General features: G+C 49.7%; 1 protein-coding gene and 1 non-coding gene across 2 annotated transcripts in view; both read left to right on the forward strand.

Moving 5' to 3' along the window:
- Positions 1-4,014: 4,014 nt before the first annotated feature.
- Positions 4,015-27,373, forward strand: part of ST8SIA2 (ST8 alpha-N-acetyl-neuraminide alpha-2,8-sialyltransferase 2) — a 57,030-nt gene continuing 33,671 nt past the window's right edge. Inside the window, 1 exon segment of the mRNA XM_032623694.1 lies at positions 4,015-4,112. Coding sequence (XP_032479585.1) covers positions 4,015-4,112 — 98 coding nt within the window.
- LOC116750280 lies at positions 24,189-24,327 on the forward strand. Its single transcript, XR_004348976.1, has one exon. It is a non-coding gene; the product is annotated as a small nucleolar RNA U109 (small nucleolar RNA).

Consider the following 27,373-nt stretch of genomic DNA (forward strand, 5'->3'; position numbering starts at 1 on the left):
CTCTGCTAACACCTCCAATTCTCTGGGGAGCACATTCCTAAGTCCCTTCCAAGATCTCCTGCTGATAATCCCAGAAACATTTACAGCAATTGCCTGGATATATTTCCTTCCTTTCTTTGGCTAATATACAGTTTTACCACTTACAAAAGCTACAGATGGAAAGCAGATGTGCCTGTTTACTTTTCCTTGTTATGGCTCGATTCTGATTTTGAAGGGTGAAAAGTTGCATTTCTGAGAACATTCAAATTTAGAGTAAATTTCAGAAAGGAAGGCAGGTTCTCTCAGCTATTGGAGGTGCAGAAACACAACAGCCTATTAGTCTGTTCCGATTAAGATATTCTACTTCCTTACACCCCCCAACCCACCCTGTCCCACCGATAGCTGTTCATAGCTTCTGCTTCAGGGACGATGAAAAAGTCAGGTCATTACCACTTTGCAGGTTGTTAACATTCTAAAATGTTAAAAATGTCAAAATTCTCTCTGTCTCGGAGAGAGGTCAAGGGTGATAGTTACCAGGTAAGAGTTCTGAATGAGAAAATTATTACTTATTATTGAGTTTTTAAATCAAGTTTGGATGGACTGAAAGGCCTAGGCTCTTTCATGTGGAAAGACAAGAATTGAGATTTATGATCATGGTCTCTCCAATGATGAAGGGTGTTCAGGGAATGAAGATAAATTTGTTCCTTGAATCCTGACATCCCAGAACTAAGAAGATACAGTAAGAATCAAAGGCAATGGTAGCTTACAAATCCATTTAGAGCTGCCTGGAGTGCCGGAGGGGGCCTTGGCAATCTGATCCCAGAAGTTGCTGAGGCCCAGGGGAGGCCTAACTGAATTAAAAGTTCCTCTCTGCCAGGTGAAACACCTTGGGCAATTTAGCCTCTTTTGAGCCTCCGTTTCCTCCAGTGTAAAATGAAGAAGGTGGTACACATGTGAAAGGATTGCCAAAAGGATTCTTCACTACCACCTAAGAAGTAGTTCTGGTGAAAAGTCTATATATCTGGGGGTGAGAGGTGGAGGGAGTTCAGTTAGATGTGTAAATGGTACATGCAATCTTGAGTTTCTCCGAGTTTCAGCTCTGGGTTGCGGTCCCCATTCCTGAAGTTGGACCCTGGAAGGGGAAGCACACCCTTAGCCAGTGTCAGGGATGAGAAGGGACCGCCCCATGACTGGGTGTGACTCGACTGAGCCCCTTCAGGGCTCTGCAGAGCTTCCTGTTCCTCTTTCCCTCATTAATACGCACTTCCCGGGGCCTGAGGAGGAGCCTGAATAGCTAATAGACTCCATTAATTTGAGCTAAAATGTTAATGGGTAGTAGTGACTTTTCATTTGCTGCCACTCCCATAAACTTCTATATTTTAACCCACACATTCAATGACTTAGCTTAAAGAAATGATTACTGTGGGACCTTCCAGTTTCTTGGACAAACCAAGGCAGGAAAAAGTCACGCTTAAACAGAGGGGTCAGAAGGAGAGGAGGGGTCAGGATGGCCAAGCCAAGCGTGGGCCCACACGGCAGGTTACCCAGCATCAGCCGACGTGACACCTTTGATCCAATCATTCTTCCTCTTTCCAGATCCCAGGAACAAACTCAGTTTTTGGAGACAGCTGCAAGGGGCGGTGAATGTACACAGATCGCTGTAAGAGTAGCTGGCCCACACAGACTCAAGCCCAAGTGTTTAGGGACAGCATTCCACAATCAACTATCACAAGGGCTCCCTATTATTCTCCGAGTAAAATCCCATCTCAATGACTCTCAGTGCAAGGACAGCCTCCACGTTATAAAGCTAGTGCTACTTCCCAGCAGATGTACTTGAGGGATGTTGCTCTTTGGGTCTGGTTACAAGGATTTCTCTATAAGGGATGGAACTATTCACCAAGTTTCTACTCCTCCTAGCCACTTATAATGACTCCTCAAGTGAGTCCAAAGAAGGAAGCCTCTGAGGCTGGGATGATAACACGGGTCACCTAATAGGAAGTGGAAATAGACTCTATTGTAGCAGTGCTTATAGCAGTGACGTTTACCTGACCTGGGATAAATTTAGGATCGTGGCAATCTCTCCACGATGTTCCGCATAGTAAGAGTGTAGTTGGTAGAGAAGCAGAGAGCTGGGGAGAGAGAGGCCAGCCAGTTCCTTCTTGCTTTTGCGGGTGATCTTATTAATCAATTATAAGCTATTCAAGAGGCCACAGCTGTATTGTAGCTCACAGCCCCCTACCACAACTACAGATTTCCAGGTCTGTCTTCCTCGTGAACCATGAACCACTAGAGGGCAGGAAACATGGCCTCTCTCTTCTTACGCTATCTCTAGCCCCTAGCACAGAGCCTGGCACAGAGTAGGTGCTCAATAAATACTGCCAAGTGACGGAGTGAACAGATGAGTGATTGAAATGTTAAGCAGCGTAACAGCTGTATCCTGTTCTGTCCTCTCCCTATCCCACAATCCCAACCATTCATCTCGGAAAAACAAGGCAAAATGATAACAAATACAACTCCTACACACAGAGAGGCAGAAGAAGGCAAAGAGGCAGAGCACAGCCAGTGCTTTGGAGGGGAAATCAAAAAGGCCCTCTTACCAACCCAGGGTTCTTCTGAAGGGGCTTAGACACTGCCAGCTCCTCTCCACGCCCCTCTGGGACCTGGCTCTGTATGGGTGGCTCCGGGGGCACAGCCAATCTGCCTCTCCCACTCATTCACCAGGGCTTTACGGAGAGGACATTCCATATAGCTTCTCACTTTCATAACCAGCTTGTCATCTCTGGGAAGTTTCCGAATTCAGGATTGTTACAATTAGTGCAAGAAAAAGAAAATTTGGGTAATTATCTAATTCCAGTAAAACTTAATGGGGCCCTTCCCACCCCAGGCTAATGGTTGGTGCAAAATGTAATTTAAGTTAAGCTGTCTAAGGTTGGGGAAGCATAAAATATTCAGCACAGGGGGCATTACCCCTTGTGGGAGCCATATTTTCTAGCAGACCTTTAGATCAAGATAAGACTCCGGGGCGGGGATTATTGATTTTGCCAGGAGAGGGCAAGAGCTGGTAAGATGAAGCCCAGCTCAGAATTAGCACCGCGAGGGCCCAGGCAGGGCGGGCACTGAGTCTGCCATTGTGGGTAGAGCAGTCACTCCAGCAGGAGCCAGGGTTCTAGGCAAGGCTGCAAGAGCTCAGTCAACTCAGGGGACTCTCTGGACCCGGTCTCCTTGGGTCTATCAATGGAGACCAAGATGAGCTCCTGAAGGCGGTGGTTTCTCGGCGGTCGAGCACCTCGCCCACAAATTGCAATCTGCATCCCTGCCGAAGTTGGCCTGTCCTGGATATTTCTTCTCCCCTCCCCTTCCTCCACCACCCCTCCTAATTCGTCAACTGCTGAAACCTCTGACTGGCTGAAACGGCCTCCTCGTCGCGCGCGGGGGCTGTCCCCAGGTGTTAGTCTTTGTGTCGGGAAAACTTTGTGAGAAACCGAGGGCTCTGGACAAAGAGCGAGCGAGGGAGGGCGTCTGCCAGCCGGCGGGGTACGCCGGGCGGTGCGCGCTCTTCCCTGGGCTCAGCTCTGTACGCGGACGCACCCGGTGCCCCGAGCCCAGCCTCCTTAAGCGGGGAGTGGCAGGCTCCGGCCACATCCCAGCGCCCTCGGGAGCTGAAAGAAGCCGGGCGGGAGAAGCAAAGGCGGGAGGCTGGACACTGGAGTTGACTGGGGTGGGAGGAGGAGGGCAGAGGAGCTGAGCGAAGCTGTCAAACTGCGCGCGGAGCCCCGCGCGGGGCGGGGGAAGGGAGGGGAGGGGAGTAGAGAGGAGGGGCGGACGGGAGCTGAGAGGGAGCGAGCCGGCTCGCCGCGCCTGAGCAACCCTTGTCTGCCGCTGTCGTCGCCGCCGCCGCCGGCCCGGACTCGCCCGGAGCGCAGGGTGTCTGCCCCGCTGGGCGCCGCGCGCGGAGGCTCCCGCGCCTGCCGCTGCGCCCTCCAGCCCCAGCTCCTTGCGCCGGCCCGCGCGGGTCCCGGTGGGCGCGAACCCACCATGCAGCTGCAGTTCCGGAGCTGGATGCTGGCTGCGCTCACGCTGCTCGTGGTCTTCCTCATCTTCGCAGACATCTCGGAGATCGAAGAAGAAATCGGGTAAATAGCTGCGCCTGGGCCCGTGCCGAGCCCTGGCGGGATCTCTTACCACCCCGGTACTCCGCATCCTCCCTCACGCCCGCTTTGTGTGCGCCGCGCCCCCCTGTCGCTCCGCTGGAGAGCCGGGGGACGATTTGGGCCGGGGGTGGCTGTGCAGGGAGCCCGGGACTGTTTGGGGAGCGGAGGGTGGGGGCGCGGCTGCCACTGGGAGTCCCCGGGCAGGGAGCACTGCCAGCCTCCAGCTGGTCCGCGTCGGGGAGCGGACTCGCCCACCCTGCCTCCTTTCCTCTGCATGTCCGCGCGCGTTGTCTCCGGGGTCGAGGGAGGGCGCCCGGGAGTGTCTGGGGCGGGCGGAGGGGCCGAGAGTGGAGGAGGCAGGAGTTTCTTTGTCTCCTGCTCGGCCGCTTTCTCGCTTGAGCAAAGTGGGCAGGGGGCGCGCGGGGATCTCTGTGCTGGGGGAGGGGATCCCCGGGCCGGGGCGGAGGGCGGGGGCTCTTCACGGGCTCCCGGGAAGGCGAGTGTCCCCAGTACCTACAGACACGCACACGCGCCTCCCGCCGGCCCGGGAGCCCAGCACAGGGGTGTGGGCTGACACCGCTAGAGGCGGAGCGCGCGGGGGTTAGCTGAGATCCCTTCCCCACCTTCACCTGGCTTTGGGCGCTTAGCTAATCCCGCGGCTCCCCTTACGCCCCCGGGTTCCTGTGCGCTCGCAGCGCCGCGATGGAGACCTTTCGGGAAAGTCTGTACCACCGCCCTCTCGTCTTCGGGGGCTGGGGAGGAGGGTGCCTAGCACGCGTTCTAGCCCTCGCTTTTCTCCCGATCTCTCCGGGGGCAGCGGGGGAACCGCGAGCCCCTGCCCTGCCGCCGGACTTCCAAGAGTGCGCGCTTGCGGCGCGGGACGCACCTGCTGTGGGTCCTGGAGGCTGAGAGTAACGCCCCGCCCCTGGGCCGGCCCCTCTCCGCTTCGGCGCTACAAAGAGCCACCAACCCGCTGTAGGCAGGTGGGGGGAGTGTGCAGCCAGGGTTCTGAGGGGCCCTTTGGAGAGCCTCCTGGCCCTGGGCAGAGAGAAAGTGAGGTCGCAGAGTGGGCAGAAAGTCCCTTCCTCCGTGGGGCTAGTCCCGCACCGCGTGCGCCCCTCCTTTGTCCCATCTGTTATTTCATTCACTATCAGCGCTAATTGAGGGCTCGCTAAGCTGACAGATCCCTCAGAAGGGAAAGGCCAGTCCTGATCCAGGATGCCAAGGCCCTAAGGACTCAAACCTGGGGCAGGCGCCACTACCTGCTCTCTCCTTTTCTCCTTGCCCCTTCCCATCTTGGCCACCGCAGAATTCCTTCTGTGAACTCCAGTGCTCTTCAAGCACCAAACGTTTCTCTGCCTCTCCCTCCTCCTCATTCTCGGTTTCCCCAAGAGCTCAGAAAACTTTCACAAATAGTGTTCAGTTAATACACGACATGCTCCCACGCGGAGATAGAGAAACGCTACGTTCTGTAGCTGTTCGCCTCAAAAACGTGGATCGGAAAGGAAATCAGGCAAGGCAAGGCTTGAGGTGATGGAGGACGCGGTGGGGAGGGTCTTCCTCTCGGCTCCTACACTCTTCTCCCAGATGTGGGCTCCGCCTGGCCCAGACCACTTGCTGACCTTGACGTGTGAGGGAAGGACCAGCAGCTGCCCATTGTTCTGCTATGAAAACGTAAGAGCTGCACCCATTCAGGCATCCCTCGCTTGTCCATTCACTGAACTTTTACCGAATTTCTTCTATAGGCCAGTGACTTTTAAGTTTTAAAATGCAATCGATAAATCACTTTGCACATAATGCTACACTTCCCTGCCAAATGTGTTGTAAAGCCCTTACTCCCCACGTTAGGTTGTTCTAACGGTATCCAGAAATAAGCTGCAAGGCCTGAGCTAAGAAGGGCATTTACATATATATTTAAATCCCAGGGCTCTTGTGCTATGGATGTGTTTCATTGTGTGTGTGTGGGGGGGTCCTGCTTGGACCCACACTGGGGAAAACTGTCTAACAATTTTGTGTCATCTGGTGTGACATTATCCCCCCTTCTGTTGCCCCTGTCCGCAGGCTGACCCCTGACTTGACCAGTCCTGACCCAGGCCTGAGACCCCTCTCCTGCAGCCCCTCCTCCAGCCCCACCCCCAGTCTTCCCCACACACTGTTAACTCATCTGGGATTTGCCATAACTGGGGGAGGAAGGACATGAAACAGAGGACCGGAATCCCCGCAGCCCCCTATATCTGTTTTTCAAGCCAAGTTTCAAGCTCAGTCTCTTATTTAATCCTTGGAAGCACCCCAGCTTTGAGCAGCCAGCGGGGGCTCAGTGCCCTAGCACAGTGGCCAGTGAGGCGGCGCCAGGAGGAGGACTCATCTTCCTCCCCCTATGCTTTGCCTTTCCGGGAGACCTGGGATCATCCTCGAGACCACGGTGCTATTGCACCAGCCCTGCCCACCCTTCCCCTACTTGATATTGACCTGTGCTAGGGAAGATTACAAATTACGTGCCAGTACCACTCCCTGGGAGAAGACAATTCTGTGAAAGGATGGCTGTTTCTGGAAGACAATGGTGGCACCCTGTGATCTTTTAGGAAGGAAGGAAGGAAGGAAAGAAGGAAAAATCTCTTCTTGAAGTAAATTTTCCAAGGATTAACACATGAGAAGTAAAAGAGGAAAGACAATTTCATGTGTATCGTCTAGAGGAACAAAACTGAGATATATTTTTGCTAAACTCTTGATTCCTTTTATTATAAAATAAGGCTTTTGCTGTGGTGATCTCAGAAGTTCTGTCCTGCCCAAGGAATCATATAACGGGTTATGAAGGGCAGGGGTTTTCTTCCAGGGGCTATTTCCCTAGAGACACGTCTCTTCCTAAGTGATGATTTTCAAAGTTCTGTTTCTAAATTGCTTGCTTGGGGAAATGTCTCCCTAGGGCTGAATGAGAAAAAAAAATGTAAAATGCTCTTCAAAGCATTCGAAGAGTGAATTCAAATTCTAAATCAGAGATTGGGTGGAGCTTTGGTAAAACAGCCCCCATCAACTCACGCAGCACCCCAAATTTAGAGTCAGTTGGACCAAGTCGTAAGCTAAAACTCTTTTTCTGATTATCCCCTGGGCTTTAGTCTTGAGTGTAACCTTCAAGAGAGAGTTATGGGCACGGCTGTCTTGCCCACCGTGATGCCTTCAGAACCTGACACACAGAAGGCATTCAGTAAACATCTACTGGATAAATATCTTTCTGGGGTCTGGCCCAGTGATGAGCATACACGGCATCCTTAGGGAAGGCTGACACTCACAAAGCCTTAGGGTGGGAAAGGAGTGCAGGGCTCCCCCTAAAAAACCTCCTCTCTTTTTACAATTAGGATAAATTTGACCCTGAGAAGTAGCATCTCTTATCCAAGATCACACCCTGGCTGGTTAGGGACAGGGCAAGCCTGCACAGGTCTCCTCACTTATAACCCAATGCCCTAGTCCCCAAATGAGGTCTCTAATCGTAAAATAGTTACAGAACTCTTGTTAAAGAGGATGTAGCTAGTAATAACAGAAATCATGGCAATGGTGAAGGTGAAGATGATGGTGGTCATTAACATTCATTTATTTATTGAGTGCTTGCTATGAACCAAGAGCTATTCCAAGTGCTTTATAGACGCTAACACATGTCATCCTCCTGGCAACCCAATGGTCACCTACTAATGGCTCCAAAAGCTACTATTTGCTGAGCACAAATACTGCCAGACACCGTGCTTACTGCTTTGAAGCACTAGCTCACTCAGTCCTCACCAAACCTCTTGAAGCTAGGTAGGGTGGCTATCTTTAGCTCATCAGTGAGGAAACTGAGGCTCAGAGAGGTTGTATAACTTGCTTGTGATAAAGCAAATGACCCTAATTCTAAGAGAAGCCAAAGCCCCTGTCTTGACTGCCGTGCTAGACTGCCCTGTCCTTCGAATTCTTTGCCCCCTGCAGTAACATTACATAATAGGTCTCAGAACTAGCCTTCCTAACTCATCCCCCCACATCCTTTCAAAGGCCCAGTTTTCCTAAGAGCCTGGTCTGACTTAGTAGTTACCTGCTCCCCTGCCCTCAGCGGTTTAGAAGGAGGGAAGGTGAGTAATGAGGATTGGAGAAGGACTCGGGGCTCGTCTCCCCAAAGTGCCCCTCTGGTGCAGTCAAAGTTCAGTGTGATGCTATACCCTGGTTTGCCAGACAAGCTCACTGGCCATGGGCCTGAGCATCCCAGACTTATAGGTGGGGCCTTGGGCTATATAGCTTCTGAAGGAGAGAAAACTCCCATTCCATTGCAACCCTGATTCTGATGTCAGTTGAATACGCCTTCCTCACTTCTACACACCACAAGATTGGGTATCCAGGAACCTGGATTAGGTGATAGTTAAAGATGCTTAACAACTGGTCCCTCTCGGGCACTGACCTGCGAGAATGGACATCTGACTGGTCAGAACTGATGCCGTCCAGTACACCATGGTCAGGGTCCTGGTGCCCCCCAAACATCGGACACTGTCTGGGAAGGTAATAGACAAGGAAGGACTAGCTCTGACCCTCAGATCCGTGGGCTGGCAACTACTGCCATCAGCTGAGAATGAGGTGAGGTGCACCTTTCAGTGGATGAGTCCAGGTGGATGAGAAAGGAAATGACCTTGGGCAGTTGCAGTCCAGGCACTCTGTAAGAAACACACATATTCACACAAGACCGTGCAACATTTTTTTAAAGCCCATTCTTCGCCCCAGTCCTCATGTACTTCACTCAAGTATAAACATGATTGGAGGATAAAATAGGACAGAAAGAAAGTCTGGTGTTTAACTGACTTGCTCCAAGCCCTTGTTGCCAACTGTTCCTAGCATCAAATTTAAATTGCAAATAGATATCCATCTTAGAAACCAATTCACCACTCAGGGCCTCTTTCCCCTTGTAAAGCGGGGTTGCTTGATTTTAAAATTGCTTAGGTTTTACAAATTGGGGATGTTGTAGATCGCAAATGATAAATACTTCTCAGAGATAGTGGAATTCTATAAAGGCTCCCATTGCTTTTAGCATGGCGTACGAGGTAATACCTAATCTGGCCCCAGCCTCTCTCTTCAGCCTTCCTGGCCTCCAGACATTCTGTATTGCTCACAGTTCCCTGGAATGTACCATGACTTCATGCCTCTGTGCCTTTGCACATGTTCTTACTGCTTTCTAGAACAACCTCCTTGCACACACTATTCTTAACCCCACACCCCACCCATCCTTACTTCCCCTCCCTCCTCCTTTAAGGCGAAAGCTAGTATCACCTCCTTTGCAAAGAATTCCAGGACCCCAGACCTTCCTTGGACAGTCTGGGGTAGCTGCCTCTCCTGTGTGTACACTTAGCATCCCATAGTGACAGTATCCTATGGAGATGGACTCAACAATTTTGTTTTATTTTTTTCCCTTATCCCCAGCCCCTGGTGACAAGTATATGGTTTAGTAAATAGAGCCCATAAAGTATTTTTAGGATGAACAAACTTGGGCCTAGCACATGGCAAAAGTAAGCGTTCAGCCTTTCTGACCCCAAAGGTCTACACGATTCTAATAACAATTAAACACCCTCCGCTTGCTCAGAAAGCCCCTTGCTTTTCCCAACATGTGTATCCAACATGGAGGCCACAGCCCAGTTAAGGGCACAGTTTTCATTGTCTCAGAATGTTGTAGAACAGGCCAATGGGAATGAAAGCACCTTTCTAATTTGTAAAAGAGGAGGACCCAGTGATAAGTTTCCCACTGTCAGTTCAGATAAAAAGCAAAGATATAGAGCCCCACCTCCAAGCCTCTGTCCAGCTCATTTTCTCCAGAGAGCCCTTTCTGGCCCTGCCACTGCCGACAGTGCCAGCACCTCCCGCATCCTCCTTCTGCCTGGAGAGGAAATGCCTGCTCTGTCCATCTTTATCACCTTAACGGCTTCCACACTGGCGTTAAGAGCAGACTTAAGTTGGGGCCAACTGTTTCCTTCCAAGGGCTGGTCCCCAGAAAGGATGCTGAACAGAAAGGCTGTGTTGTGTGTTTGAAACATTGAGGGAGTAAGAAGTAAGAGGTCAGGTTGATGTGTGTCATCTCAAAGATTTTCTCTATTAAGCACTTTTAAGTGGTGTTATGATTTTCAAACACTGGTCAAACCAGGGAATCGTGATGGATTAGCCAAGACTCATAGCAGCTGCGAGGACCCTCAGTGGGTTTCAGGAGCCTCGCACCTCTCAGCTGCCTCAAGCGAGAACAAATTCAAGAGGCAGGTGGAAAGATACAGTGAAAGGAGTAAGGCAGGGGCAGGAACATGAATGCCACCAGCGGGGTGGTCAGGTGGCCGCCTCCTGCCAGGGAACAGGAACAGGTCCACCTCTCCAGGAGAAGCCCCAAGGTGAGACGCTTGGGTGTCATCTGCGCGCAGGGAAACCGTCCCCTGTGAATGAGTGACTGCTGGTCTGGGGCTTGTCCTTAAGTGTTGGGGTTAGTCACTCTCCTGGGGGGCAGCTGGGCTGGATTTAAATTCTCCCCAGTCTCCTGCAGTTGGTCACTTGGCTAGGAAGCCACCCAGTGTCCTGACAGGACCTGTCTGTCACAGCATTTTCTTAGCTTCAGCTGTCACAGACTTCGCAGTGGCAAAGGGAACTGCTCCAGGGGTGTCTGTATTACACACGGCAGGGACACTTCTAGCACTTGGAATCCTGATTCGCTGCTCTTGGAAACCCAGCGTCCTGCCTTGCTGTGTGGGTGTGTGTTTGAGTTCTGAAATTGCTCTGTGAGAAGGAAGCTCCTGGCTCTGTCACAGAGTTTCCTCAGCACTTTGCTCTTATTGTTGGAGAAACACGGAGACGCTCAGCTCTGCTTCCTGGTCCCCTTTTAAGGCTCCGGGCTACAATTTCTCCTCCTTCTCTTAGTTGATGGCTGGAGGTTGAAATGACCCTGAGATCAGCATTTCCCAGTGCTGATCCAGAAGGAGAAAAGAAAAGAAAAAATAAAAAACACAATGTAGCCATGACAATTATGTTAGTTTCAAGTATGCCAACTGTCATTTCCCAAGAACTATCCTTTGAGATGCTGTTCTTTTTTTTTTTTCTTTTGGGTATTGATGTCCTTTCTTTCCTGAAAGAGGGTGATGGTAGAGAGTAGTTGTGATCTTTTTCCTAAACTGAGTCCCCAGCCCCAATTCTTTGGAAATGTTACCGATCACTGAAATCTGTAGTCTGGGGTCTCAGTTTACCTTGAAGAGTAAACAGAGGGCATCGCTTCTAGAAACAGGGGCTCATTCCTCATACATCTTTCCTCCGTGGAGGCTGACGCCAGCAGACGGTGACAACAGTCATGTTTTTTGGGGCGGGTCTGCTGTGTGCCATATGAGAGCCTAAGCACTTTAGCTCTGTTCGCACCTGTAATCCCCCCAACTAATCCTATGAGGTCCATATTGTTATTATCTCCATTTTATAATGAGGAACCTGAGGCACAGAACAGTTAAGTAACTTGGCCAAGGTCACAGAGCTAGTCACTTGCAGAGCTGGGATGGGAACCCAGGTTCCAGGGAATCAGTAGAACTCTCCCAAACGGACGTACGAAATGACACCCGGTGGGGAAAATATGCGTGCTCGAGCTTCCAAAGGGTGAAGCTTGGAAAGAGAGAGGTCTGTGGGAGAGAGAAACCCGGAAAGCAGCAACGCTGGAAGAGAGCTCAGGAGACAGGAAACTAGAGGTGAGGCCGTAATGGAATATGGCAGCCCAGAAGATCAACGAGATTTAGGGTCGCCAGATCCACAGCATCTTGTTTTGGAATGGTGCCCGCCACTCCACCTTCCCCCTTTCCCTCCCGTCCAGCCCCCTCTTCGTCCCCACCAGGTCTCATCAGAGTGGTTCTGGAGCACATTTGTTTGACCAACTCATTAGAGTAGACACACACACGTACGCACACACTGATGGGAGAGAAAAACAGCACGGACGATTAAGGCCTGGAGGAATTTTCTTCTGGGGAAAGAGAGAAGGGCTAGTGCAGTCCGCTTCCCGGAACCTGGCAAGGAGGGAATAAAGTAGGCTGGGAGGGGACAGGCTTCTGCAGGGAGATTGTACAGGCCCAGGGAGCCCGTTTCCTGGGAGCTGACATTGTGCCGAGAGCTGTACGGGGCAATCTCTTAAGCCTCACAGCTGCCACGTTTGCTCATCAGCAGATGAGGAAGTAGGGGCCCAAAGAGGTGCCAAGACTTGCTAAGGACACACAGCCAGTAACAAGGAAATGAGGTGCCAGCCAAGTTTGCCCGACTCCATCACCCACGCTGTTCATAGTGACTCTGTGTCCCCGAATCACTGGGCCGCCTGCCCCTGTCCCCCCTGCCTCCCGTCTCCTGCCTTGGGCCATTTTCTGTACCACAAAGACAGTTTGCAAAGGGAAGCTGGAAACATTAGGACTTCAGAAAGGACTCATGGCATGTCAGGTGAGCCTCCCAAGCACTATGGCGACCACGCCCTTGGGTGCAACGTTTCAGCCAAGGCTGAGGGGGGGCACACACCCTTGAACTCTGTCCAGCGAGGTGTGGGCGCTTGCTGTTAGGTTTCCCATCTCCAATTTCAAGAACAAGAATATTGGCCATGCTCGGAGGAGCGCTACACAGGATTAATTCACACCTTCTTGCTTAGTAAATGCCATTAAATAATGCAGCGGGGAGGCTAAGATACCCGGAGAAAATGAGCTGGTAAATTGATAGGCGACTTTCGTTTGCTCTTCTCCTGCAAGCAGCAAAGCCCCTCCTGCTGCACCTCTGAGGTTCCTAAGTTTGGGATTTAGCTCTAAGCGGACTCTGCCTGATGTCCAAACTATACCCCAGTCCATAGGTTTAGTTCCCAGGAGAGGCAAATAGAAGGGCAAGAGAGAAACCCACAGTGGTGTACAGGTCCTGGCCCGGGCAGAGAGCCTCTTAGACTGCATGCAGCACGAGAGAGCAGCAGCTCCTCGACAAATAGCTCCAGAAGACGGGGACCATCTAGCATTGGGGGTGGAGCCAGCTAAGGCTCTGCAGCCCCTTCCCCAGAGGGTACTGCCGCCAAAGCTCTACCCTCCAGCGTCATTAGGATGACTCCCTTAGGGCTTCTTTGTAAATCTCTCCCAGCTGCCAGCCTGGGGCCTTCCTTTTCTCCGGTCAGTAAGGACTGTCAAGTCTTCCCTGTGAGCCAGACTCACTGCTCTTGCCTCTGGACACTAGGCCACACCTTTGGAGCCCCTGGGAGCTGCTATGGAAAGACTGAGGCTCTAATCGCTGATGAAACACTTATTACCTGTGTGACCTCAGGCAGGTGGCTTCACCTCTCTGAGCCTCAGTTTCTTAATCTGTATAATGGAGTTACTAGTATCCAACTCACAGTGTTCTGAGGAGTAAATGATAAATCGTGGGAATGTAAAATGGTGCAGCTGCTGTGAAAAACAGCAGGGTGGTTCCTCAAAAAATTAAGAATAGAATTACCATCTGACCCAGCAATTCCTCTTCTGGGTATATACCCCAAAGAATCAAAAGCAGGGATTTGAACAGATATTTTTATACCCGTGTTTATAGCAGTATTATTTGCAATAGCCAAAAAATGTCCATCAACGGATGAATGGATAAGCAAAATGTGGTATGTATATACAATGGAATGTTACTCAGCCTTAAAAGGGAAAGAAATTCTGACACATGCTACAACATGGATGAGCCTTGAGGACATTATACTAAGTGAAATAAACCAGACACAGAGAACGGATATTGTATGAGTCCACTTATATGACTAGAATAGTCAAATTCATGGAGACAGGAAGTAGAGGGGTAGTTGCCAGGAGCTGCGGGAGGGGAGTTGCTGTTCAGTTGGCACACAGAGCTTCAGTGTTGTTTGCAGGATGAGAACTCTGGAGATTGGTTGCACAGCAATGTGAATGTACTTGACACTATTGAACCGTACAGCTGGAAATGGTGAAAATGGTAAATTTTACGTTAGGTGTATTTTACCACAACTAAACACACACACACGCACACACACACACAAATGAAAGCAGCCAGAAGAGTGCCTGGCAGGTGCTCAAGATACATTGATTTATTTGAAGAGCATAGTTGTGGTATTAACAAAGCAACATCAATGTGAGTACTATTTAATTCAAAAAATGATATAGCACAAAAATCATGGTTGGGAGGCAGTAGAGGGAGAAAAAGAGAAAGGGACGTAGACTGGAATTAGAGATATACAAACCATTTCTTTGTTGTGAGCATATCTGGATACACTTGCTGGAGGGGGCCCAAATTCCCAACACCTGGGATTTAGGACCTTGGAAAGTGCAAACATACACTTTTCATGGACTCTCTGTAACTACTCGTTGGCCTGCCTTCCTGTCTAACTTCAGTGGAGGGGTCCATAAGGTCTCTGTCAAAGTCTAAACTGCATGGAAGTCAGGGAGTGGTGGGGGAGGGAAGCAGTGGGGAGAGAGGTGAGAGGCCAAGGGTGCAGATAGCCCAGACCACGCCTCTCTCCCAGATCTGGGTTCCTAGCTGCGCTTTTCTTACCATCTGCTGAGATACAGCTGACTCTCCCCATTTAGGCTCATGCCAGGCAACTCCCAGAAGACAACTGGAGTGAGCAAGTGCCCCGGTTTCCAGGGTCAGGCAGTCCCAAAACTGGGGGCTGTTACAGACAGTGCCGGCCCCACCCCAGAGTTTCTGATTCAGCAGGTCTGGGGCGGAGCCTGAAAACTGGCATCACTAACAAGTTCCGGGTGACGCTGATATCTCTGGCCCTTTCGAGGACCACACTTGGAGAACCACTGGGCCTTATCAATCAAAGTGCGGTCCTTGGACCAGCCACATGGGCTTCACCTGGAGTTTTGGTAGAAATGCAAAATCTCAGGCCTCACCCCAGATCCACACCTGATGAAATCTGCATCAGAACAAGACCCCAGGTAATGTGCATACACACTCCCTGCACTGGTGGGAATAATTGGTTTCCTGACCTTCTGCAGAGCCCCAGCCCAAGGCAAAGACCTTGGCCCATCAAACCAGGGGAAACTTGTCTGAGGATCCCTGTTGCCCATCAGAGTTGGCCTTGACTCTCAAAAGGATGTCAGAAAAATCAGTAATGGTTATTATTACAGCTGGATGCCTGTGTGCACGCCAGGGTTTTTCATACATTATTTCATTATAAAACCCTGGGAAAACCCATTTTATGGATGAGTAAACTGAGACTCAGGTAAAGTAACTGCTTGATAAACACAGAAAAAAGAACTGAATTTTATGAAGGTCTACCTGGCCGTTTCCAGGGTGCCGGGGTTTAGGCCTGTGGATTAACCTTCTTCTCTCCCTTTCACCCTCCCACAAATGAGGCCTGAGGCATGAAGTAAGGCAAGGAGAAATCTTTTTTTTTTTTTTTAATGCAGTTTATTTTCCATCTCATCCGTGAGGCTTTTTTTTTTTAATCTAGATTTCAGAGTTAACCCTTTCTTTGCAACTTTCTTGGCCAAGAAGTTCTTAAAACTTGTTTTTTGGGTTTATTTTAGCCATGCCGTGCAGCATATGGGATATTAGTTCTCCCACCAGAGATCGAACCCATGCCCCCTGCATTGGGAGCACAGAGTCTTAACCACTGGACCACCAGGGAAGTCCCAAGGCAAGGAGAAATCTTAACCAAGATTGAATTGATTTATTAAATAAGCTTAAGGAGGCCGCAATGTCTGTACCAGAATAACTTTGACCCAGGGCTGGAGCATGTGATCGAAATTTCCAGAGAAGCTGGTCAGCCAAGTACTCCTTGACTGTGTCATTAAGTCCCCTCATGAGCTTGGCTTGGATGTGATCATTCACACAGTTCCTGGCCCCACTTCACAGTTGGCACACGTGGTTACAGTTCCTTAGATTTCTTGGGGTTTCTGAGTGGTTTTGGTGGCCTGCCCAGCCGGCAATCTAATTCCAAACTCCATTCTCAGTTATAAAAAGCAGAGGAATTGATGGGGGAGGCCTCTAGGGGCTATCAAAGGCAAGTAGAGGGGAGCCTTTAAAAACCAATCTGCTACTTCAGATAAAGACAGCCTCTGGGCAGGCTGGAAACCAAGAATTTAATTGTATTTATTTTTGCCATTACTTTCTATTTAGGGCAAGGGATATTGGTATTCTATTTATGGTAGTGATATAAAGGTTCCTTTGATGATTAATTCATTTAAGTTTTTTAATGAGTCGATTTAAAGAAAACTATTAAGTCAATAAAGTGGGATTAGCAAAACACGTAAAGGTAGACCCCCAAAATGACTGAAGTCGATGCTGTGATGTTGTGGTTGCCTTACTTCTCTCTGTGACCATTATCTGCCCCCTTGGCAGCAAAGCCGCGACAAGTCCTTGTAAAACTTCTATAGAGAGTAAGTGAGTTAATCTTCAAAAAAAGTACCTAGTTACAGATACGATTTCTCACTGTATCTGGGAAGTTGCCCAGTGCTCAGAAAAAGAATTCTCCGATGAAACAACCTCGTGGATGACTCAAAAGGCAAGGATGATTGAGCCCTGCCACCAATTCCCAGAAACACCACTAGGTGAGACTCCCGTCTTAGAGTCTCCCGGCGCCCTCTATATTTTCCTCCTCACGGTTCATACTTCTTGCATGGTGCCTTTCCTGCCTGGTAGATTGTAGCTTTAGGAGGGCTAGGACCATTTCACATCTGTGCTGCGTTGTACTTTCAGCCCCTTGCACAGGGCCTGGCAGAGGGTAAGTGCTGGTTTGGAGAATAAAGGAAGGAAAGGAGGGAGGGCAGGAAGGAGGGAGTTAGTTCCAGAGAGAAGCTCAGAACAGCTCCTGCCACCTACATTCTGCAATCATTTATATATTCCTTTCCATGGCCAAAGGAGAGAAAATATGATGGTTTATATCAGCTCCCACATGATTGTCTGATTTGAAATCCATTGAGTTCCGTCTTGGTTATAGATGCAATGCACTTTTCCTTTTCCCTGATTCCTTGGAGAAAAGACCAGCCCACTGTTAAAGGTATCTTAACAGGGTAATTCATGGTGCTATATACAAGCTCCATGACCTGGTACGCAGAAGCCAGAGGACCGGAGGATGTGGATGTGGCCAGAATTGGGAATCAGGTATTCTGGCTCCTGGCAGGCTGAGATCATGCTGATAACAAAGAGATTAATAAGGGTCTGCAACCTCCTCCATCCTGTAGTATCAAGGAGGGTTTTTTTAATCAATGCCGGTCTGGCTGGCTTAATGGTACCTAATCTTACCTTTTGAAGCTGGAATATTTGAGAGTTGAGATCAATTGAGATAAAATAAAGCAAACTGTGTTGACTTTTGGGTTTGGGGTCTTCATCAGATTCCCATTGTGTAGTGTTGTTTTTATTTTCTGTCTTGGAAATAGGTGGAGATTAGCCACTGGAGAGGGTTGTTCTGCCTGGACCAGGTGATGGTATATTTACTTCTGTTCTTCTTTTTTTCATCTTCCACAAGATGACTCTCCATGAGGGAAAGGTCCATTTCTATCCTGTTCATCTCCATATACGCAGGGCAAGTCGCCCAGTAAATGCTCAATGACTATATCCCAAGTACAGCACTTTAGGGTAACCAGCACACCCTCTGCCAGGGGCCAAGTCTGCTGGAAAAGTCAGTCTGTTCCCAGTTAGGTGCAGAAACAGCCGCCTTACGAGGCATCCCAGTGCCCCTGGAGAAGAGCCGCAGGAAGGCTCCCTGGTACCTGGTTCCCGTGACTGTTACCACGAGTCTTGTGTGGTCATCACAAAGCCGTGTGAGTAAAATCCATCTGATTTGTCACACACAAGGGCTCACAAGCCCTGTGCGAGATGCTGGTGACAGGCAAAGATGAACCCAGCACAGAAAAAGTGCTTGAGGAGTTTGTGGTCTGATGGAGGAGAAACTCTTGAAAGTTTAGGCATTTCTCTGGCCAGAGGATCCATACATTTTAAAATATTTATTGATTTATTTTTGGCTGTGTTGGGTCTTCATTGCTGCACGTGGGCTTTCTCTAGCTGTGGCGAGAGGGGGCCGCTCTTGGCTGCAGTGAGTGGGCTTCTCATTGCGGTGGCTTCTCGTTGCGGAGCACAGGCTCTAGGCAGCACAGGCTTCAGTAGTGGCTCGCGGGCTCTGGAGCGCAGGCTCAGCAGTTATGGCGCACGGGCCCAGCCACTCCACGACATGTGGGATCCTCCCAGACCAGGGATCGAACCCGTGTCCCCTGCATTGGCAGGCGGACTCCCAACCACTGAGCCACCAGGGAAGGACCCCATACATTTTAAAGGATTCTCAAAGGATACCACAAAGCTGAAGAGGAGCTGCTATGAACAGTTGAGACCCTTGAAATGTTGTGAACAGGAATGTGCATCACACATCGTCCTGTGTGAGGATGAGAAACGTGTCTGGGGTGAGTGAGAGCTGGGAGATCTGCCACCTCAAGGGCAGGCCCTAAGCTCTCAGGGCCTCAATTTCCCCATCTGTAAATGAGGTTCAACAACCCCACAGGTCTTCTCTAGCTGCAAAGCATCACCACTGGATACCTTCCCTGTTGAGTGAGTCCAGACTCAATGGAAATAGCTAATCCTTTTTCTACGCCTCTAAATTCCTTGCCCTGAAATCTTAGAGTAGGGCAATAAATAGGTGCTGAGCTATTTTCACCTACCACCTGCTCTACATTTAAAAGGGGAAAAAGCCACTCTAAGGGAGGTAGAAGGCAAACTTACACACTGAGGGTCTGCCACATGCCAGGCATCACAGTGGATGCTTTCACATCTCAACGAAGCCTCTTGAGGAACTGGCAAGACAGGCCCAGCAGCATCTTTATTCCCCGCCTCTCAGTACCACTTGGAGAATCATTCTATTACACCAGGATGGGTGTTCCTGATCAGTTATGCTCAATGTACCACATTTTAGAAAAGCATGTGAGTGTATGTAATAAAATATAGAAAAGCTGGCATCAGTCATAGCTCAATTGGAGGATTTCGGAAGCCTTCTTCCTTCAGTTATCAGGAAGATTCATTATCACCAGCAAGCATCTCAACCTAGTAAGCATCCCTGTCCTCAGTGGTGTGCCCTGCCATGTCACAGAAACAAAAATTGACAATATTGCGGTCCTAGTGATGATGCTTCAGATCTGTAGGAGCTCCAAAGAGGGAGTCCCCACAAAGGGCGGTGGCAAGAGAAACATTTTCTAGACGAGGTGGGATCAGGGTGGGAACTTGAAGGAATGGTCCAAGACTTAGCTGGAAGAAGAATGAAATGGATGATCCAGATGGGGAGAATGGCCTGAGACAAAGAAGGTTCAAGTGCACATCAAAGAGCTGTTCCTGCCTTTGGGACTTGGCTGGAGTGGGGGGCTTCGGGACGACCTGAGGGTGGAGGAAAATACGATAGGACAGGGGGTGCAGAGCCAGGCTGTCAGGATCTGAGGAACTCACACTTGATTCTTTGGAGGGTTGCTTTGGTCTAATCTGGGGTCCAAAGACCTCTAAAGAGTCTGTGATTGGTTTTAGGAGATCCATGAACCTCTTGAAATCTTAGGCATTTCTCTGGGCAGAGGATCCATACATTTTAAAGGACTCTCAAAGGATTCCACAAAGCTGAAGAGGAGCTGCTATGAACAATTGAGACCCTTGAAATGTTTTGAACAGGAATGTGTAGACTGTATGTTGCTGGAAGGGGCAGAAGCTAGGGAGACCACCCAGGTCATCTATAGGAGCAGCATGGAGGGTCTGGGCTGGGGGTCAGGGGCTATAAACGGAAAAGAAGAGAGAGCTAGGGAGTCTTGGTTACAGAGGAGAAATGACAATACTCTGAGATGGTCAGTGATGGCTGAGCCCACTGTGGGTATCAGAATCCAGAGGGAAATCTGTGCCTTAAGGTCCAATGATGAGTTTGACTTTCAACATGATGATTTTAAGAGGATAGAGTTCATCTATGTAGGAATGAAGACATTTAAAAATCATTGAATCACCAATTATTGGAGTGTAGGTACAAAAGAGGCCAGCCAGCCCATTCCCCTGTATTTTCCAGGTACAGCGATGACACCCCAAGATGGGAAGGGACTTGTCCATGGTCACCTGGATGGTGGGCAACTGTAGCCACTACGTAAGCGTATTGGAGATTTAGGAGAGAGGTCAGAGCTGAGATGGAGCTGAGATGGAGATCAGAAGCCATTTGGAGGGAGACGGTTGAAGCCATGAGTGTAGCCATCTTTAACGTAGCAGAGACCCCAGGATTAAGCTTCGGTCTTTGCCCTCGTTTAGAGAGTTGGAAGGAGGAACCAAGGGAGCAAAGGGCATGGAGAAGGACAAAGAAGTGAGGGGAGAACCGAGAGACCAAAGCTGTGACCAAGGAGGGCAAGCAACCCCAGCGGAAGGGCACATGGGATGAGGATTGCTCCAGGGCCACTGGCTGGGGCATCAGTGGGCTCTGGGTGACAGTTGAGAGACCTCTTTCCTTGGTGTGGTGAGGTGATGTGAGATTTCAGAGAGGTCCCTGATAAAAGGGGGCCATGATTACAGTCCGGCCTTGCTAGAGGTTTGCAAGGCAAAGAGAAGCAGGTCGAGAGCAGGACCAGGCAGAAGGAGAATATTTTAAAAATTTTAAAAGTGTATTTGTAAAAATAAGGTAAAGAAGCAATGACGGGAGAGAAGGAAAGAGGGAGAGGTTATATGAGAAAGTCACAATCTTGAGGAGAAAATGGGGCCAATAAACAGAGGTGGGGATGAAGATTCAGAGACCATCTTATGGGGCGTGGAGGGCCCAGAAACAACATGAATTTTACATGAGGGAAGATTGGGATCCATTCACGCATCAGGCTCCTCTTGCTTTGGGACCATGGCTTGTGCAGACCCCTCCGCCTGATGCTCTTCCCACAGCCCTTTTGAGGCTGCCCTCCTCGTATTCTGGGGTTCTGACAAAATGCCAGCCCCCCAGACAGCTCTTCCCTGCCTGCTCCCAAGGATACCCTCAGTCTCTAATCACTGCTTCTCCTCGTTTCTTCTTAGCATCACCCAGTGTATGGATGGGTGGTTATGATTCTGTTCCTTTGCTGCAGCGTTTCCTGTATGTGTATGTGTGTGTTTCTTGTCTCCAAATTTCAATTTTAAGAACCTTCAGACTGGAGAGTGTCTCCATCCCCCACTGTGACCCCAGAGCCCAGCCCGGGGCCCATCATACACGTTAATTAGAACAAAAAGAAGAGAAGGAAGAAGAATTCATGGTCGCTTCTCCACTATCCATCTGAGCAGATGCCTCCTCAAGTCCCCATTCAGACACCCGATTCTAGCATCAACCTGGACACAGCCTTGGGTGCCAGCATCCTCCCTATGCCCATCCGCATCCCACCCCCCACCTGCTACCAGCTGCAGTGATGTTTGTTGGCTGATGTCACTTTCCGTGCCCTGAAGCAACAGGGCTGGAGTTCATTTTCTCCACCCTGAGCACTGTCTCGGGGCTTTTCTCAAAGGCAATCAGAAAGCAGCTCACAAGGGGGACCCAAAGGGCAGAACCACCCCCCCCCCCCCGGCAATTCCTCCCCAGAGCCTTGGACTCCCGCAGAACATGCGCTGGGGAGTGGGGATGGAGACCACAGCTCACACCTAAGGTGTTAGGGCTGAGTATCCCTCCAGAGTCAGGGCTGGCTTTCCATTACTAGTCTATCAGTTAGTGATTCAATCAGCAAGTCCAAGAAAGCAGCCTCGCGCCACATCATAGGGAGAATGGAGCTCCCAAATTTTCTTTTCCAGAACTTTTTTCTTCTGAATATTGTGTGTGGGGTGGGGACGATGGTGCCTCTGGGTGTTCCTCTTCTGCTCTGGTTGATTTTATCAATAAGCATCTTGTCAGTTGTCATCGAAAGGGAGCAAGGAACTAGTACTCCCTGCCACTTCCTATACACCCTCAGTTCCCGTAGCCTTGCTGTACCTGGCATAAGCGGGGCTTCTGAGTCAGGGAAGGTCATGGAGAAGGTGACATGAGCTGAGTTTTGCTACCTGAGTAGGAGCGGGTCTAGGGATCTCAAACTCAAATGCCTTCAAGGTCTAGGCAGGTCACATAAATAAGTGAAACCGTACAGTGTAAGACAGTAAGGAGGGATGTGGACTGTGGGAAAATATAGTTTATACCCCGCCCCCAACGTGAGGCACAGCTGCTTCTCATCTCCACCAGTTACTATGGTTCAGGGTTCTGATTGTTCAAAAGAAGCCAAAACTTAAGATATTTTTTAATGACTAATCCCTTGGGTTTTTACAATTGGCCTCTTAATCCTAAAAGATTTAACACTGTGAAAGCTCCCCAGGCCAGATATGACCTGGGGCTGGCAAGTCATAAACTCTGAATTAAGTAAATGGAAAACAGAATAAAGGGTTCTGGAGAGAGAGGATAATGTTCGAAGGCACAATCTTATGATCTGACTCACACGTTCCGGAAACTGCCCATTGCTTGGTGGAGTTAGCAGGTGGATGTGTGAGAAAGTGAAGATGAGGACAGACTCAGAGTCTTCTGTGCTATGCTAAGGAACCCGAACTTTATTTTGAAAGCAATGGGGCTCAGAGAGGGAACCCAGAAGAGCTTCAAGGAGGAAGCGCCATGTTGCACTTTGCATTTTGGAAATCCAGGTCCCACGTAGGAGCGTTTGGCAAAGGATGGCTCTCTGCAGACAGGGAGGTAAGACAGAAACCATGGCGGGGAACCTGAGGGAAGGCATGAGGGCATGGCACCTGCTGTCCTCAGGTGGGAGAGTCTGAAGGCTGGGTGATCTTGGAGGGGAAACCTGGTGAGAGAGGATGGGGAGTGTCCACAGCACCCAGATTCTGCATGACTGGGTGGGTGCCATTCCCTGAGGGAAACCTGGGGGAGAGCAGGTTGGAGGTGTGAGTGCCGGTCAGGTCTGAGGTCTGTGTGGCGGTGACTAGTCTGTTCTGTGATTCTGGAACCTGGAAGTGCATCAGGAGTTGTGGGCATGTAGATGAACAATAGAAGCCGGGGCTTCTCAAGGGCTACGGGTGGGCTCTGAGCAGCCCTGACATCTAGGGGAAGGGCCTAGGAGGAAGGTCTGGGAGGGAGCAGCAGAGAAGAGTTTCAAGGAAAACCTGGAGGAGTGTTGACACTTGATGAAGAAGGAGGGAATCTAGGACCTAAGGGACATTTCAGGGTCTCGTTCAGGAGAACTGATGTGTCGTCAACACACTCAGGGACCAGGCCACACCCTGTGGGTCCCACTGGGGCTCCATCCAGCACAGCCCCGTGACTGGTGGATGGACCACACCCAGGTCTTGGCAACATGACTGTCAGATGTGCCTCTCGTGCTAGTTAGCTGAGCACTTCTTTGCTGAAGAAAAGAAAATGCACTAATTTAATCTCGGGCAGATCTCTCCACTGGACCGCTGCAGAGCCATCCGACAGAGCAGCAGCAGCGGTGAGAATCACAGTTCTGCCACAGATAACACATTCCATTTTCTTCCATCCACCGCTCCTTATTTCTCCCTAATGGACCATGCTGTTGGAAGGCAGCTTCCCTGAGGACAGCTGATCCGAGGGGGCTCGGCAGAGTCCACACGCAGCAGTGGTTTCTTCTGACCCCGAAGGCAGCAGCCATCACCTTCAATAACAACACTGCAACTGACATTCACGTCTGCCCGGAGCTTCTTGCTTTAATCCCACCACAGGACCCCGCTTTGCAGAGAAGGACCTCAAGACCTCGAGAGGCCAAGGACTGCAAAGCTAGAGCACGTTGGGAACCAGAACTCCAGCACCCTTACTGACGGTCCCGCCGTGCTCCTTCCAGGTGACAGCAACATTCCCTGAGTGGTATCGGCTGTCGGGGGAGCCGCATTTATCCAGGTCCAGCAGAGTAGGGAAGGGGACAAGACATATCAAACACCCAGAAGAAAAGTGACTTTAAAGTCGTCCCCAACCCAGGTGCCCTCCAGGGGTTTTCAGAGGAAAAGACTGCAGCTGTGTTAATAGGGACACGGCCTCTCTGAATGCAGGTCTGTCGAGAAGTGAACAAAGGGGAGGGAAGAAAGGCCAGCTTAAGGCAGAGAGCTTTCAAGTCCCAGCGAGGCGGGTTCAAGAGCAGAGCACGGCACGTTGGACAGACGTTCTGCTTCTCTTTAAAGAGCACGGATTTATCCACACCGAGTGACATGAATGAAATGTGAAGTTTTCAGGGCTGCCAACCTCTCCGTTAAGGTTTTGCAGTGGTATATTTCTAATAAAATAAAAAAGCGAAAAACGACAGGCAAGGCTAACACTGTGTCTGCAGCAGGAGCCCGCAGCAACTGTCAATAGTGGACACTAAGTGACAGGCCAGTGGAAGTGCTATGGTTTGAATGTTTGTGTCCTCCACCCCGCAAATTCACATGTTGGAATCCTAATGCCCAATGTGATGGTATTTGGAGATGGGGTCTTTGGGGGTGATTAGGTCATGAGGGTGGAGGCCTCATGAATGGGGTTAGTGCCCTTATAGAAGAGGCTTCAGAGAGACCCCTCACCCCTTCTGCCATGTGAGGATAAAAGACGTCTGTGACTTAGAAGAGGGCCCTCATCTGGCCATGCTGGCACCCTGACCTCAGACTTCCAGCCTCCAGAACTGTGAGCAATCAATTGGTGTTGTTTATAAGCCCCCCAGACTACAGTATTATCTTCTAGCTGCCCAAATGGACTAAAATAGGATTGAATGAATTTTCATATAAAACTCTTCCTAAACGTAGTTTTTAATGGCTAGATCACATTTTGTCCTCATTGGTGTGGTACCAGTGGAGAATCTGACTTGAATATTTTCCCAATTAGCTCACCAAGTGTCTCACAACTACTTATTGAGTAACCTTTGCTTCCTCTTAAGTCTCTGGCATCTCTTTGGCTGTGTATTAAATTTTTACATGCAGCAGGTGAAGGGCAGGGTGCAGGAGCCAGTGTTCTGCAGGCACACGTGGTTTGACTACATGCAAACTGAATCCCTGCTCTGACAGTTTATTTGCTGGGGGTGACCCTGGGCAAATCACTTAAACTTTTTGAGCCTGCATGTCCTATTTCTAAAACCAAAATATGAAAATTAACATGCCGCTGGTACAGTGCCTGGCACAGGGTGGAGCTCAAGCAAATGAAGTTATTAATACTTTTCACTGTTCTCTTGGAATCCACATCCCCTTCCTAAGGATGTGTTTTGTTAACATGTACGTCTGGGACTGGGATTGTCACCTGGAATAGTGAAGCCATCGCTCTTGGGGGGTAAATTTTGGTGGTGGTGAGGGGGCAGGAAGATGTTGACAAAAATATTCAACCATATTTTTTATCTGAAAATTTTATAAAACTAATATTTTATAAGAAAAATATTTTCTATATTTTGATAGAAAGTAATGCTGGACAAAATCCTGTTGGGTGTGAATATAGAGAAAAATTGAGATTTTTTAATTGGGGGGCACCCTCTGTTAGGGGAACAGAAAGAATCAAGGAGGGATTTTATGTCGTTATTAATGGAACCTTAAAGTGTTGAGAGGAGTGTGATTTAAAATAATGGATTTTCAGAGCCAGAAGGAATCTTAAGGATGCCCTGAGGACTCTAAGCCTTCTCTTCACTTGGGATCGTTTATCATGACTCTTCCCAGTAGCTTATTTCCTCCAGAGGGAGAAGGTTTGTCCAGGGCCACCCTGTGGCCAGAACCAGGAAGTCCCGACTTTACTTATCCAGGAAGGAGGACATGCCACCAAATGTTGACAGAGTTCAAATAAGATGGGGACAGACATGCCCATCACAAGGTGTTCATACAAGAGTGCTTTTGATAGAGTGTTGGGGACATGAACCAGAATGGAGTGGTAGGGGGAGAGGGTGGAGCAAGGAATCACAGACAGTGTAGAAGTTTGCAAAGTGCTGGCAAGAGACAGAGAAGTAGCTGAGGGGTATATGAAAGAAAAGTTGGGTCGTTTATTGAAGATGAGAAAAGCAAACATATATATAAATGCTAGTGGGGATGAGCCAGCAACATGGCAGAGTCATAAGGCTCTCAGCCAGCCTGCTGGGTTCAAATCCTGACATCCCTTCTTAGTAGTTGTGTGGCCCCGGGCAGGATTTTCCCCTTCTCTGTGCCTCTGTTTCCTCTCAGGTAGAAGTGGATCATCATTTCTACATTCTCGGGCTACTGTCAGGCTTAAATGAAGTAATATAAAATTTGTAGGACAGAGTCTGACATATACAAGGTCCAAGATAAAGACCAGAATGATTACGCAGCTGAAATGAAGCTTTAACTATATGGGGAAGAGAGAAGAAGTAGTTGATGGAATAAGAATCACCAAAGGCAGGAAGGGAATGCAATTCCGAACACAGGTGGAGGTACTGGGTTTGGATAAGAGGACAGCTGGCTTCTTGTAACGAAGGACGGGAGGAGGCAGATTCCTTCTATTTGTAAATATCCACTGACTTCTGATGATGTCCAGGCACTAGGGGTGCAGCCATCAACAAGACAGACACAGTGCTCCCATCATGGAACTTACACACCCGTGGCAGAGGCAGACCGTACACAAGATACATGATATGGTGATGAGAAGACAGAAGGGGATGGGAGTGGGAAGGGCCACAGTGGGGGGAGTAGGACAGCAGATGCTATGTTAAATGGGATGGTGAGGGAAGGCCACTCTGAGAAGGTCCGATATGAGCCAAGATTTGAAAAAGGGGGAAAGGGAGGAGTGAGCCATGGGGTATCTGTTGGAAAAATGTTCCAGGGAGAGGGAACAGCCAGTGTGAAGGCCCTGTATCTGGAGCACTCCTGGCAGGTGTGGGTAGGTGGGCAGTGGAGGTGGGAGTGAGGCTGGGGTTTCCCTTCTTCCTCCCCGAGACGTGCTTCCGGCGGGGGCTGAATCCTCTTCTCTACAGCGAAGGGATGGCTTCAGCTTTTTTGACTCATCTATTCATTCAGCAGTCCTCTTTGGAGCACATTGGATGTGCAGGAGATATGTGACCTCCACCCCTCCATGGTAATGCAGAGATGATCAGGACCCTGTCCTAGGCTTGGCCCCAGTCTAGGGGCTGGTGGTGAAGCCACGTGCTAGGTGAAGCTGCAGTGGTAGCTGAGGGTAGGGAGAACCTTGCTGCAGGTGTGACCAGGACACCGAGGCAGGTCAAGGGACGCTAGTTCACTATAAAGAAGGGTCTTCAGAAGGGGGGTGGGAGGGACTCAGAAAAAGCCCTATAGCCATGAACTACTTACTGGAGAAGTCATCTCTACTGACAGCTTTCACCAGCTCCAGTTCAACCAACTGCATAGATATGTAT

The sequence above is a fragment of the Phocoena sinus genome, chromosome 2 (assembly GCF_008692025.1).
Source record: "Phocoena sinus isolate mPhoSin1 chromosome 2, mPhoSin1.pri, whole genome shotgun sequence".
Classification (NCBI taxonomy): domain Eukaryota; kingdom Metazoa; phylum Chordata; class Mammalia; order Artiodactyla; family Phocoenidae; genus Phocoena; species Phocoena sinus.